At 40.2% G+C, this 15,717-nt stretch overlaps 1 protein-coding gene across 5 annotated transcripts in view; it reads right to left on the reverse strand.

Annotated features, from left to right (window-relative positions):
- AFG2A (AFG2 AAA ATPase homolog A) overlaps positions 1-15,717 on the reverse strand; it is a 436,735-nt gene that overhangs the window by 315,747 nt on the left and 105,271 nt on the right. For all 5 annotated transcript variants that reach the window (XM_056563833.1, XM_056563838.1, XM_056563848.1 and 2 more), the window contains one exon: positions 11,204-11,413. In XM_056563833.1, the coding sequence (XP_056419808.1) occupies positions 11,204-11,413 (210 nt within the window). The remainder of the gene's footprint in view (positions 1-11,203; positions 11,414-15,717) is intronic.

Below are 15,717 nucleotides of genomic sequence, written 5' to 3' on the forward strand. Positions count from 1 at the left end.
TGGTTCAAACAGAAACAATACCCAACCAGCATTCTAAAAGACTCTTTCTCCCGCAATCTTTCCAGCAGACAAATTTTATTACTACCGCCAACCCCCAGCACCACCACCACCCCCGACCAGATGACCAGTTCTACTTCTAATACAGGCAAAAAATGACCAATAAGACCACTGAATTTGGTACAAACTTTATCACCACACACAATCAGTCACATAACAAAATCCGTGACATCTTCAAAAAGAACTGGCGTATTCTAAATCAGGATCCGATTCTGAAAAAAAGTGATCCCACCCACGCCTGGATTCACCTTCCGCAAGGCCAAAACATTGAGAAACATCTTGGCACCCAGTCGTTTAACCGGTTGCTGACTAAGGATGAGCCGGCTCATCCTGAGACGGCAAGCGGTGTATGACGCTGGCTCCTCGAGCATACCGGCCGGCCCCCAGCTGATTCTTGTAGCTGAGGGCCGGCGTTAATAGCTGACATGCATCGATCGCTGCGGGGGGCTATTAACCCTTTAGATAGCCGCTGTGAAAGTTGACAGCGGCGTCTAAAGGGACATTTAAACCCTCCCTGGTGGTCCAAGGGATCGCCCCACCGCAGCGCGATCGCGCATGGGGGTGATCCACTGGTGAGGTAGCCGCAGAGCACACAGATCAATGTGGTTCGAATGGGACTAAAAGTGCAAAAAAAAAAAAAAAAGATTAATAAGAAGTTTAAAAACAAACACATTAACCCCTTCCATATAAAAAGTGTGAATCACCCCCCTTTTCCCAAATTCCATATAAAAAATATGTAAACATAATAAAAATAAACATGTGGTATCGCCGCATGAGTAAATGTCCGAAATATAAAAATATAATATTAATCAAACCGCACGGTCAATGGAGTATGGATTAAAAAAATTCCACAGTCCAAAACTGCGTATTTTTGGTCACTTTGTACACCCCAAAAAATTTATAATAAGCAATCAAAAAGTCCCATCAAAACAAATGGTATTGATAAAAAACTTCACATCATGGCGCAAAAAATTTGCCCTCATATAGCCCAGTATAACGTAAAATAAAAAAGTTATAGGGGTCAGAAGATGACAATTTTACACATACTAATATTGGTGCATGTAGTTTGGTGCAAGTAGTAAAATAAAATAAAACCTATATAAATTAGGTATGTTTGTAACCATTTGGACCTACAGAACACAGATCTGGTGTCATTTTTACTTAAAAGTACACTGCATAGAATCAGAAGCCCCCAAAAGTTACAAAATGGCTTTATTTTCCAATTTTGCCCCATAAATATTTATTTTTCTGGTTTTGCCGTAAATTTTGTGGTGAAATGATTGATATCATTATAAAGTACAATTGGTGGCGCAAAAAAAAAAAAGCCCTCATATGGGTCTGTATATGCAAAATTGAAAGTGTTTTTTAGAAGGTGATGAGAAAAAAACGAAAGTGCAAAAATTGAAAAATCCTGTGTCCTTAACCCCTTAACGACGCAGGACGTATATTTACGTCCTGCGCCGGCTCCCGCGATATGAAGCGGGATCGCGCCGCGATCCCGCATCATATCGCGTCGGTCCCGGCGCTAATCAACGGCCGGGACCCGCGGCTAATACCACACATCGCCGATCGCGGCGATGTGCGGTATTAACCCTTTAGAAGCGGCGGTCAAAGCTGACCGCCGCTTCTAAAGTGAAAGTGAAAGTGACCCGGCTGCTCAGTCGGGCTGTTCGGGACCGCCGCGGTGAAATCGCGGCGTCCCGAACAGCTGACCGGACACCGGGAGGGCTCTTACCTGCCTCCCCGGTGTCCGATCGACGAATGACTGCTCCGTGCCTGAGATCCAGGCAGGAGCAGTCAAGCGCCGATAATGCTGATCACAGGCGTGTTAATGCACGCCAGTGATCAGCATTAGAGATCAGTGTGTGCAGTGTTATAGGTCCCTATGGGACCTATAACACTGCAAAAAAAAATGTTAAAAAAAAGTGTTAATAAAGGTCATTTAACCCCTTCCCTAATAAAAGTTTGAATCACCCCCCTTTTCCCATAAAAAAAATAAAACAGTGTAAAAAAAATAAAAAATAAACATATGTGGTATCGCCGCGTGCGTAAATGTCCGAACTATAAAAATATATCATTAATTAAGCCGTACGGTCAATGGCGTACGCGCAAAAAAATTCCAAAGTCCAAAAAAGCGTATTTTGGTCACTTTTTATATCATTAAAAAATGAGTAAAAAGTGATCAAAAAGTCCTATCAAAACAAAAATCATAGCGACAAAAACTTCAGATCACGGCGCAAAAAATTAGTCCTCATACCACCCCATACGTGGAAAAATAAAAAAGTTATAGGGGTCAGAAGATGACATTTTTAAACGTATAAATTTTCCTGCATGTAGTTATGATTTTTTCCAGAAGTGCGACAAAATCAAACCTATATAAGTAGGGTATCATTTTAACCGTATGGACCTACAGAATAATGATAAGGTGTAATTTTTACCGAAATATGCACTGCGTAGAAACGAAAGCCCCCAAAAGTTACAAAATGGCGTTTTTTTTTTTCGATTTTGTCGCACAATGATTTTTTTTTCCGTTTCGCCGTGCATTTTTGGGTAAAATGACTAATGTCACTGCAAAGTAGAATTGGCGACGCAAAAAATAAGCCATAATATGGATTTTTAGGTGGAAAATTGAAAGGGTTATGATTTTTAAAAGGTAAGGAGGAAAAAACGAAAGTGCAAAAACGGAAAAACCCTGAGTCCTTAAGGGGTTAAAGGGTTAAGGAAGAAAAAAAGCTGCTAAAAAAAAGAACACCTGCAACAAACACTAGCCCCCATGCCACCATGCCAGCAGGCTCCTACCAATGCGGTCAGAAATTGTGTTTTTGTTGCACAAGTATTACACATAACGTCAACTCCTTCACCCCCTAAACGACATCCATCACCTTTCCGATCAAAACCCGGTTGACTTGCAGTTCCACCTTCGTCATCTATCTAATCGAGTGTGCATGTGGGGCTCAATACATTGGAAGAACGACCCAAACGCTCCGAAAACACCTGAACGGCCATCGACACAACAGCTCAAGAGGTCATCTTAAACAGAGTGTATCACGACACCTGACGGAAAAGCACAGGGACTTTACCTCCATCAGGATCACACCAATTGAACAGTTTCTGGGTGCAACAGACAATAGAATACTGACTTTAAACAGAAGAGAAGCCTACTGGATTTTCAAAATGCGGTGTTTACACCCTGATGGCCTTAATGCATGTATTGAACTTTGATATTTCAGTATTCCCATTAACCCATGCCCACTAACATCCTTCACCTATCCCACAGCAATAAATACATTTTTCCCTGGTAACCTTACCACTTGACCAGCGACACTTTGCTATACATATTAATTTTTCCCAAACCCCCCTCCCCATCTTGTTTTTTCTCACTCTCATCCCTCTGTTACCCCTTGTTGGCCACACACTCGGGTCATACTCCCCATTGTTTTACCCTCCCCCTAACTGTTCCGTATTTGGCCCCCCATTATACCCAACACCCATCCCTGACTCATCCACCTCACTACTATACCTGCAGTTTTGATAACCACTGTCATTTTAGCCATAACTCCTCACTAGCTCGCAGCACCTTCAGCCCACAATTCATCCTTCTTCATATCCAGTAGTTTTTCCACCCAATACATACCTATCCTCAAAACATTTCATACACTCCATCTCATGTTTCATCTCGCACAATACCATTCCATACATAAACTCCGAGTCACAATCTATTACAGCAATATCAGTTTTTATCACATTCCCCATTCAATCTCCTATTTATTCCATACACACGCATCACATGAGGGCACCACATACAAATTCTGTATGTCACTGACAATGTAGCGTCGGTCATCCCCCTAGCAACGCTACGCTAGCCGGAAGTAAAGTATCAGCAGCTTGTCTGTCTTATACGCGCGCTCCTGACACACTGCCAAACCATGCCAGCACCGCATCTAACACAGGATCCCCACCAGGTATTTACACTCACCCCGATATTCTGCAAACCTCTGTTCTTCCACTATATCGGCTCATACATGCTTTCTCCTCCACAGCATTGTCAAAAATAAAATTATTTATTATGCCCTGTGCTGGTCCGAGTCTGCATGTCTGTGACCATCATTTGAGCAGTGCCTCTAAGACCGCCTTTTTCTCTGGTACACACATTTCTATACTGGCCTTCTCACAGAGCCCAGAACTGGTCCGAGTGCGGCAGCTACGCTCTACTCTAACCCACCTCGACTACATTTTTTTACTTATCTCTGTGTACCTCGACTCGCAGTAACCGCAGTCCATAATGACATAATCCCACAAGGTGAGTATATCACTTAGGTGTGGGGGAGGGCTCACACCAAGTTGATATACACTACAATGGAGCGCCCCCTGTCTCTTTTTTTTATCTCTCCCAATATTGTCTATATTAAGATGAGAAATTCTATTTGTCTTTTTATTACAAAATACCGTAATTTGCCCTGAAACACCACTTTGGTATAATCTTCATTTACTACATTTACCTGAACACTCTGCAGGTAAGTTTCTAAAAAGGTTAGGGATTTAAATATGTAGGTGTTCCCTAAAACCATTATACAATTTGCAAAAGTATCTTTATTTCAAGAGGGGAATGCAGCTTTTAGGTTTATTTATTTATTTTTTATAAGATGGCTCTTGCAGCAACCAATATTTGGTTTGCTAATGTATTCACTAGATATTCTATGTAACTTAAAGGGGTACTCCTCTGGAAAACATTTTTTTAAATCAACTGATGCCAGAAAGTTAAAACAGATTTGTAAATTACTTCTAAATAAAAAACTTAATCCTTCCAGTACTTATCAGCTGCTGTATACTACAGAGAAAGTTATTTTCTTTTTGAATTTCCTTTCTGTCTGACCACAGTGCTCTCTGCTAAAACCTCTGTCCATTTTAGAAACTGTCCAGAGCAGGAGAGGTTTGCTATGGGGATTTGCTCCTACTCTGGACAGTGCCTGAAATGGCCAGAGGTGTCAGCAGAGAGCACTTTGGTCAGACAGAAAGGGTATTAAAAAATAAAAGAACTTCCTGTGGCGCATACAACAGCTGATAAGTTCTGGAAGGGTTAAGATTTTTAAATAGAAGTAATTTACAAATCTGGTTAACTTTCTGGCACCAGTTGATTAACTTTCCAGCAGAGTGCCCCTTTAAAGGGGTATTCCAGAGGGATTTTTTTTTCTGGTGCTAGAAAGCTATTTTTGTAAATTAATTCTATTTACAATCTTAAGCCTTCCAGTACTTATCTGCTGCTGTATGCTCCAGAGGTGGCAGTAGAGACCACTTTGGTCAGACTGGAAAGAACTACACAACTTTTTCTGAAAAGCACTGGAAGGCAAATTATTTTTAAATAGAAGTAGTTCACAAACTGGAAAGTATTACACAACTTTCTTTGGAGCGTACAGCAGATGAAGGTTTAAGATTTTTACATAAAAGTAATTTAGAAATTTGTAGAACTTTCTGGCACCAGTTGATCGTCTTGATTTTTTTGATTATCAGTTATCACCCACTATAGCCCGTTATGAATGAAAAATTTGTGCATGTAACGTTTTTTTCTCCCATCACAAATAACTTCTGTTATTCATAACAGGCTATAATGGGTGATAACAGATAATCAAAAAATCCCATAGACTTGAATGGGATTTTGTAAGGGCCGTTTAACGGCAGTTTTTAAGGGTTTTCTTAACCAGACATTGTAATGGGTCTTTAAAACGAATCAACATATAGTGTGAAAGGAGCCTTAGGGATAATAGGCTGGTTAGAACCTGGGATGCTACTGCAAGCCTGCCCCAGTGATTATGAAATCCTCAGGCTGGCAGGTGAGAGGAGAAAGGGTAGGGGACGGCACAACACACAGTACATATTTATTGTAAATATGCAAAGTCTTTGTAAATATGCAAAAATTTCAGGGTGGGGAAGAGTTCCTCCAAAGAATTGGAGCCTTTTAACTTTTGGCCACATGAATAGATTAATGGTTTGTGAAACATTTAAAGGGGTATTCGGGTGGAAAACTTTTTTTCTTTAAATCAACTGGTGCCAGAAAGTTGAACAGATTTGTAAATTAATTCTATTAAAAAAATCTTAATCCTTCCAGTATTTATTAGCTGCTGAATACTAAAGAGGAAATTCTTATCTTTTTGGAACACAGTGCTCTCTGCTGACATCACGAGCACAGTGCTCTGTGCTGACATCTCTGTCCATTTTAGGAACTGTCCAGAGCAGCATATGCTTTCTATGGGGATTTTCTCCTACTCTGGACAGTTCTTAAAACTGTGCTCGTGATTCAGCAAAGACCTCTGTGTTCCAAAAAGAAAATAATTTCCTCTGTAGTATTCAGCAGCTAATAAGTACTGGAAGGATTGAGATTTTTTAATAGAAGTCATTTACAAATCTATTTAACTTTCTGGCACCAGTTGATTAAAAAAAAAAAAAATTGTATGTGCTTGGAATACCCTCTTTAAATTTATGGAAACATTTTGAGATCCCGGGAAGGCATAAGATGTATAGCTACAATGTTCAAGCCAGTACACATAACCCTGGTCATTGTCAGAAAATCGATATCTTGCGAGAGATAAGCAGGTAAAGGTCATAGGTTGAAAGTTGCTTGAATTTAAAGAATACCAGCCATGATCTTGTTAATGTTGTAATCCTCCCAGTTTACTGTCCCTATCATGATAAACCACCTTGAGTTTATTTTTATTACTTTATAGTTTTCCACCTTGATATTGCTCTTTATTTTCTGCTCAGTCAGATTCACAGACTGGGAAGGGGCGTTATCCAGCAGGTGTGACATATTCTGAAGCCATACAGGAGAGAACTTCCTCCCTCACTCTGCTATACACTGCTCAAAGCAGTTTAGTAAGATGAGCTATGATTGGCTAAGGCTGCACACGCCCTTCTCAGCATTTCCTGATTTTGGACTTCTGCTAGGCCAGCAGGAATCCAAAGTCTGTGCAAGAGATGGGGGGAAATCTGCTCTGGACAAGTAGGGAGACACCTAGTGGCAGCTTTTATAAACACAAATAAAACATAGAAAACTTTTTTTTTAAAACAAAGTACATTAGAAAGATTTTTTTTTTACTATAAGGAGTGCAATAGCAAAAATTAGTTTTAATGAGAGTGCATATTTAAGGTAGATATCAGACAATACATGATTTCTTTCCCGTTCCCTTAGTTCTTGCATAGTTTTGTCTTTATATCAATGTCTCACACGTTCAGAGTTTACAAAAATGTCAAAACAAAGTTTCATAGTCAGAAAATATTTGTTCAGCTGTTCTGTATATTTGGCATGAGACATGAGTCTGCTTCTTATCGTTTCCGCTGTCTTGTGTTTTTACTTATTATCTTTATCAACTCCCGAGTTCAAAATGTTAAATTTGGGCTATATACTAAGGGCCTCATTGCTATTTCTAACCAAATTCATTTCACGAAATTGTAAAGCTTCAATGAAAACACATAAGGTCTTATACTCTCCCTAAAACATATGGGGCAAGATACAGACTTGCCGTTTGTACACCTATTTAAAACAGATTGAAAAGTGTTGCTACATGGTGTCCATAGCCTATAGAGGCGGGTACTGACTGGAAATGCTTGTCTATGGAGTAATGGGTGAACTCATTAAAGTTGGACATATGTATCTTTTATTCTTCTAAATTATTTTAAAACGATTTTCATTGTAGTTATCCCCTGAATATATTATTATTATTATTAATGCACAATAATTCTCATCAGCTACCTCCCCCTAACCAGTACAAATCAATAAACAGAAAAGCAAAAATTGGTCCTATTGAAAGCAAGTATGGTGTGTACCAGTATGATAAAAGAGTCTGTTTAGGAAGTTCCAGGTGGGGGACAATGAAAAAGCTATTATAATTATTGGCCTGGTCAGTATACCTGCAGAGAGATAAACGCGGGGCCAGATGTGGGTGCAGATACAGAACAGAGCCTTTGATCTGAGCTTTTATCTTTCACAGAGAACACCTAACAATTACCACAGGAAGCGCATTACTGGAACATCAAGGTAAAAAGGCTACAGTTGGAAAGACTACAATAGCAAAGATGTGTCAGATAAGACATTAAATGTGTAAAATTATTAAGAGCAAACAATGAGCGACATCTAATTCTCAAGGACATGCTGGGAGGCAACCTTTGTAGTATTCAGTTAGTATATAAAATAAAATTACATCCAAATGTTTAATCCAATCTGCACAGGGACAATAGATGAAGAAACACCATTTTCTGATTCATTACAAGTAAATGCACACGAAGAATAACAGATTGATGTATTCTGTACCCAGTGGATGAATAGTATCATACATTTCTACAAGGAACTCTGATTTCACCAAGGCCACCTATACAATGAAACCTGGTCCAGGACCCATTTGTTTTCTACTTCATATAGGTAAATGATTGAAATATTTCTAGTAATAATTGACCTTGTCTGAAAAAGAATTAAAAATAGGTAAACTGATTTGTTGCAGAAATTTAGTAAAATCTTAAATTTCCCTTTTCCATTTTTTATCCAGGCAGAATTTACATCCTTACCCAGTCACCTCAAAGAATAGAGTAAGTTATCTATTATGCAGTTTTATACTCTTTCCAGGATTTTGCCTGTCCCCATGGTAAATTATTCCAACAGTAAGGTTCAATAACACAACAACATCATTGATGCCTAATGGACCCCAATTATCATGGCCACCATTAGAATAATCCTGTTAACATCTGCTTCAGAGGCTCAATTGCAAATGCCAACTCGGCAGAACCCTTCTGACATAATTATAAGTGTTTGTCGGGGGGCCATCGGTATCCGCCATATGAAATCTGGAAGTGTATTGTGGTGTTTAGCATTGGAAATATCAAGACCCATAGTGCCCAGCAGGGTCAATCAGTCTCTACTGAAGTATAACTAATAGTTTCCAGTGGGGTCCATCAGGCTCTGCCAAAGTGTCCATCCTTTTGTGGAAAAAATTAGTGCGGCATGACCAAAGTTAACAGAACCTGCAACGGAATCTCTGATGCAGATATGAACTAATCCTAGGTTATCTTCAGATGTCATTAACAGAAACCATAACACAGTGCTCGATCCAACTTTATGGAAGAACCCCATTAATTAAGAAAGCTACATTATTCTGCCATGGCTTTTCACAGAAAAGTAGCACTGCATGTAGCACTTTTTGTCCTGTCAAAAACAGGCAACTGATGGAGCCTACAACATAGACATGGAAGCCACCTAAAAATTATAGTTAATGATTTCTTGCTGTTCTTTGGAACCCTATTTTGGCTTACCCATTAACTCCTCTATAATAGGGGTGTTGGAACCATTGATACTGATGGTGGGAGGCAAGATAATTACTACATTTAGCATACCGTATATACTCTAGTATAAGCCGAGTTTTTCAGCACGATTTTTCGTGCTGAAAACACCCCCCTCGGCTTATACTCGAGTGAACTCTCCACCCGCAGTGGTCTTCAACCTGCGGACCTCCAGAGGTTTCAAAACTACAACTCCCAGCAAGCCCGGGCAGCCATCGGCTGTCCGGGCTTGCTGGGAGTTGTAGTTTTGAAACCTCCGGAGGTCCGCAGGTTGAAGACCACTGCGGCCTTCGACATCATCCAGCCCCCTCTCACCCCCCTTTAGTTCTGTACAGTACTCACCTCCGCTCGGCGCTGGCCCGGTCCTGCAGGGCTGTCCGGAGAGGAGGTGGTCCGGTGGGATAGTGGTTCCGGGCTGCTATCTTCACCGGGGGCGCCTCTTCTAAGCGCTTCGGCCCCGGCCCCAGAATAGTCACGTTGCCTTGACAACGACGCAGAGGTACGTTCATTGCCAACGTACTTCTGCGTCATTGTCAAGGCAACGCCTCTATTCCGGGCCGGAAGCGCGGAGAAGAGGCGCCCCCAGTGAAGATAGCAGCCCGGAACCACTATCCCACCTCCTCTCCGGACAGCCCTGCAAGACCGGACCAGCGCCGAGCGGAGGTGAGTACTGTACAGAACTAAAGGGGGGTGAGAGGGGGCTGGATGATGTCGAAGGCCGCAGTGGTCTTCAACCTGCGGACCTCCGGAGGTTTCAAAACTACAACTCCCAGCAAGCCCGGACAACCGATGGCTGCCCGGGCTTGCTGGGAGTTGTAGTTTTGAAACCTCTGGATGTCCGCAGGTTGAAGACCACTGAGGGCGGATGATGAGAAGAGGATGATGAAGGGGGGGTGTGGGATGATGACAAGAGGATGATGAAGGGGGGGTGTGGGATGATGACAAGAGGATGATGAAGGGGGGGGGGATGATGACAAGGGGATGATGAAGGGGGGATGTGTGGGATGATGACAAGGGGATGTGTGGGATGATGACAAGGGGATGATGAAGGGGGGATGTGTGGGATGATGACAAGGGGATGATGAAGGGGGGGGGGGTGGGATGATGACAGGTGATAATGATGAGGGCCTGGATGATGACAGGCGGTGATGATGATGAGGATGTTAATGACGGGTCTGGATGATGACAGGGGGGGATGATGTATTTCCCACCCTAGGCTTATACTCGAGTCAATAACTTTTCCTGGGATTTTGGGTTGAAATTAGGGGGTCTCGGCTTACACTCGGGCCGGCTTATACTCGAGTATATACGGTAATTGAGCTTTCAAGTCTTGCCTCAAAATTTGACAGGTCATGAATGGCTTTGTTCAGTAATAGAAAGAATATGCAGGGCACTCACCATTGGCAGAATAAAATTCTTCTTTATTCACATAAATACATGTATCAGTGCATACAGGACAGACACGGACGAACGACAACAGGAGATGTACTTCTGGGCCCAGAAGAACATCCCCTGTTGTCATTCATCTATGTCTGTCCTGTATGCACAGATACATGTATTTATGTGAATAAAGAAGAATTTTATGCTGCCAATGGTGAGTGCCCTTCATATTCTTTCTATTACTGAACCTTTTTTTAATATGGATATAAGTGTTATAGTGCATTGAGCACCACCTGGACAGATGCAAGCTGTTGGGAGTTGTATTCACCATCATCAGAAGGGTGAGGATACTATAGCAGCAGTGTCGGGTAATCTTGAGTGTGAAGTCATGAATGGCTTTGTTCTTCAAATAAACACAGTAATAATACAACACACAATTACTTACCTTGACTGTCAAGAAATTTAGTCCACTTTCATTTGCTATAGCCTTTGCTATCATGGTTTTGGAGCAGCCTGGGGGACCATAAAGCAATACTCCCTTTGGTGGCTGGATTCCCATGCGTATAAAGGAGTCAGGGTGCTTAAGTGGCCACTCTACTGACTGCTTTAGTTTGAGCTTAACATTTTCTAAGCCTCCAATGTCAGACCATGATACCTGAAAAAAAGAAAAAGAAAAAGTCAGTAATACATACATGAATAATCAATACATCTAGGCGACACACAGAAATACAGGTCTTTGTTGCGGTGCTAATGATTTGACAAGAATCACCGTATTCTACTTCTGGATAGACAGTGGAAAGCAAAATGTGCATTGTTATTAGAGAAAGATTTAATGATTAGCATAAATAAAAGCAAAGAGCATTTCATTTTACATTAATAGTATACTACTGTCCTTTCCCAACCTCCTCTTTATAGGGATTATCTGGGAAGACATTTTTGTTATATTTAGGGTCAGGAAGGTGGTAAATTGAAAAAAAAATACACTTCCCTTCTTTCTGGTATCGCAGACCTCCAGTTCCTGCTGCACGGTGCTATTGGGTTAGAGGACATACAGTAACGCAATAGGCCCACTCAGCCAATCACATTCTCCATCCAGCCCTCCCCTGTCAAGAATATGCTGATGGATGCAGGGGGTGAGCACTCTGCTCTCTGAGCGCTCACCCCCAAAATCCATTAGCATATTCATGACTGGGCAGGCCGGACGGAGAATATGGAGGATGCAGGGGAGCTGGGCAAGCCTCCATTGTGCAAAGCTACGCAATGAAGCTGGAAGAAAACCATAAAATCATAACTCTGCAACTGCTGCTTGGATGTAAGTGAGAACTTTTGGTAAAGCTGCTCACCCACACTATAACCCAGTATATTGAATTTAGTGTGGATGAACAGCCTGTCAGATTCTCTTTAAATTCTGCTACCCATGGACTTCAATTGGTAGGAAAATATGCAACAGCAAATACGCAGTAAAATACAGCAATGAGACCCTACCCTTAAACAGAAAATTATTGACTTTCATGGATTCAGCATCTAATTGGTCTCACCAGCGAGTTGCTTCTTCTGAAAGGGAGTAACTTTACACATTTTTTGCTCAGTGGAGCACAAATGGCCTAAAAACTCTGCACGCCTTTGGGAGCTCTCCTCAAGCAGAAACGTTCCCTTTTTAATCTTACAACAAGACCTCTCTGCTAGCCAGCCAGCACCATGCTCTGTACCAATGTGGAGCAACAACCATAAAAAGCTGTCTACAGAGGGGTAACTCTAGAAATTTGTAAATATAAAAAAGGAATAAACAAAGTAAAGGATGAGAGTATATTTAATAGAAGAAAAATTACCATAAGATAAAATAGTTTTATATTAGAGAGGCAAAGGTTTATGCAGTAATATCAGGAAGTATTACTTTACTGAGAGAGTAGTGGATGCATGGAATAGCCTTCCTGTAGAAGTGGTAGCTGCAAATACAGGAAAGGAGGTTAATCATGCATGGGATAGGCATAAGGCTATCCTTCATATAAGTTAGGGCCAGGGACTATTCATAGTATTCAGGATATTGGGCAGACTAGATGGGCCCACCTGACTAACATTTCCAGTCATGTTTTTTGTTTTGTTTTTTTAAATAAAAGTTTTTTTAAACAGGAGTTGCAATAATACTAAATCACATGTCAGCAATACACAAATGTAGATATAACAAAAAAGAATATTACAGGAAAGTATACTGTTCAGACATAAACAAAAACAATTGTTCCCATTTTACTTTTTCCATTTTCCGGAGATGGTAAAAAAACAAAAGATTAAGAAGTTAAGATTTCAAAAATATAAGCAAAGGGAAAAGTCAGGTTCATGCAAACCCAGTGAACCCAATGTCACCTCATACAGTAGTCCTCATTTAGTATTGTAAACCTGACCTGTTTTGACGGGTTGTGCACCAGAATTTGGTGAATTGCGCCACAAATTGTGTCTGCGCCAGAATTTGCGCCAATTTTTTTTAAACCCAACCAACCAACAATTTTACTCGGAAAACCCAAAAAAGGGGCATGGCTGCCAGGGAAAGGGGCATGGCTGCTGAAAAGGGGGCATGCCCCAGACATTTTAAGAAAATCCCAATATATTTACTAAGGTTTCCACAGAAAACGTGGTGGATTTGAGCTCTGGAAACCCCACAGCTCAGAGCAGTTGTAAAAAATACCTGTCAGGAATTAAAATCCACAAAGAAAACTCCACTCCACTCTTAGTAAATCAGGGCCAGTAAGTATCATAAAAAAGAAAGTTTAAAAAAAGAAAGTTTAAAAAAAGAACTAGAACCTAACTATCTCTCGTAGGGGGAACAGACCCAAACAATTAAGTAGAGTATTCTAGCCAAAACCATGAGGAAATGTATAATTATGGAGGAAGCATCTTAATAAAAACTAACGGAGTATCTAGTGAATGTGGGTAGCAGACGGAGGAGTTTATGCAAGAGGATAAAGAGGATAAACTCCCTTATGTGGTGGTACTGTCATCTAGCAACAAATTACCTAAAGTACCCGTTAACGCCTCCAAACAATACCATGTAGAATGTTGAAAATGTTTCATAATACGAATCCTCTTCGTCCGGAAGCATCTTAAGTACTCTCTTCCATTTATGAAAAAACCTTTAGTATATAGTTCTGTATTTCTGAGAGTGAGTATTAATTCCTTTTGCATAACTATATGTAGTTCCTTAATTTACGAAATGGAAGGTACTGTGGACAGTAAGAGGGCTACTCTGCATATTATCTGAACGATCTTTTATAGTAGTATTTTTTCCACCTGATCATTGGGTACAAAACAGCAAAAAAGGGAGGATTTATCATTGTGTTGTTTGTACTTTTTTCCCTACGTTCCTTTTTATGTTACTGTTCCCTTAGGTATCTCAAATCCAGGGGTGGAAGTTTAAAATACTGTGATGACTTTGCAATAGGCCTATTATATATCTGCAAGAATCACCTCATTGAAAAAAAAAATAATAATTAAAAAAAAGCTTATCTCAGGCAATAATGCATATGTTCAATCCCTATGTACGTTTTCTAAGTACATATCATATAGAAACTATTAAAATATGTACACTTGATTTTATGTATCTGGAATCCAACCAATATGAAGCCAATAAGCAGGACTGAGCTCTTGTAATGTAAAATCTTGAGACCATATGTGATCTTGTGTGATATTTTTAGCCTGGGGTTTTGTGTGTCAAATAGAATATCTTACACACTTGCACAAAGGAAACTTAAACCTACTTTTACCAAAATGCAACACATTGGGATCACCTGCTTATTTAACTAGCTTCAAGAGTCTTTCCTCAACAGGAGTTTACAGGAGAAAAGTCTGCATGGATCAATTGCTCAGAAATGACTAGACACGCAACAGCATCTCCAGATGTTCATGCTGGAAAGCCAAAAGGTTTAGGTTTGCAGAGTCCTGTTACTGGAATCTGAAACTATACCGGAAAAAAAGAATTCAAGCCAGAAGAGGAAATTATTTTTCCCTTTTCTAATATTTTCAGCCCGATACTGGGATGATGGGGGAAGGCAGGTATTATATTGTTCTTTTTTGCACACAATGATACATTTTGCTACATATTCAATGGTAAACACATTAACATAACTTTAACCAAGGATTAATGTGAACAGACAGGCACCAAACTGTTAAATATTCTGGATTATAGGATATAGGATTTGGTCTGTGTTGTTCTAGACATACAGGTGTACTGTAATCTTTCCTGTTTCCAGCATTCCTGTTTTGGCCAAAGAATGACCTTTTTTGTATCAATGACCATGACGTGTTAATGTAGCATATGACAATGTACTTGAATACTATTGGTTTCACATTTAAGGAATGCACTATTTTGTTCTGTTGGATTTTATAAGATAATATTAAAAACTAATTTTTCACACCTCTTCTGTATGGATTTTCTGGATTATAGGATAGTTATCGAAAATTATACAAATTGTATGGGTAATGGAAGTGAATTTTTAGGAGGACTGTAAAAAATTCAATTCTAACCTAAATTAGCCAGTATCCTATTTGGTTACTAGCCCATTAGCCTTCTGCTACTGGCCTTGCAAGACTCCAGACAACCTAACAGTTTAGAATTTCCCAATAGATTTGTTTAAAGGGGTACGCCAGTGGAAAAAAATGTTTTTAAATCAACTGGTGCCAGAAAGTTAAACAGATTTGTAAATCATTTCTATTAAAAAATCTTATCAGCTGCTGTATGCTCCAGAGGAAGTTCTTTTCTTTTTGAATTTCTTTTCTGTCTGACCACAGTTCTCTCTGCTGACACCTCTGTACATTCCAGAAACTTTATCAACAACCTTTAAGGGCAAACCCTAAACTAGAACCCCCCCCCCCTTGTTAAAATTATAAACTTTATTAACATCTTCTTTAAAAAGCAGAACAAACTGCTACCATAGGATGGGATGTCAGTAGAAATGTTATAATTACAGC

The sequence above is a fragment of the Hyla sarda genome, chromosome 1 (genome assembly GCF_029499605.1).
Source record: "Hyla sarda isolate aHylSar1 chromosome 1, aHylSar1.hap1, whole genome shotgun sequence".
In the NCBI taxonomy this organism is placed as follows: Eukaryota; Metazoa; Chordata; class Amphibia; order Anura; family Hylidae; genus Hyla; species Hyla sarda.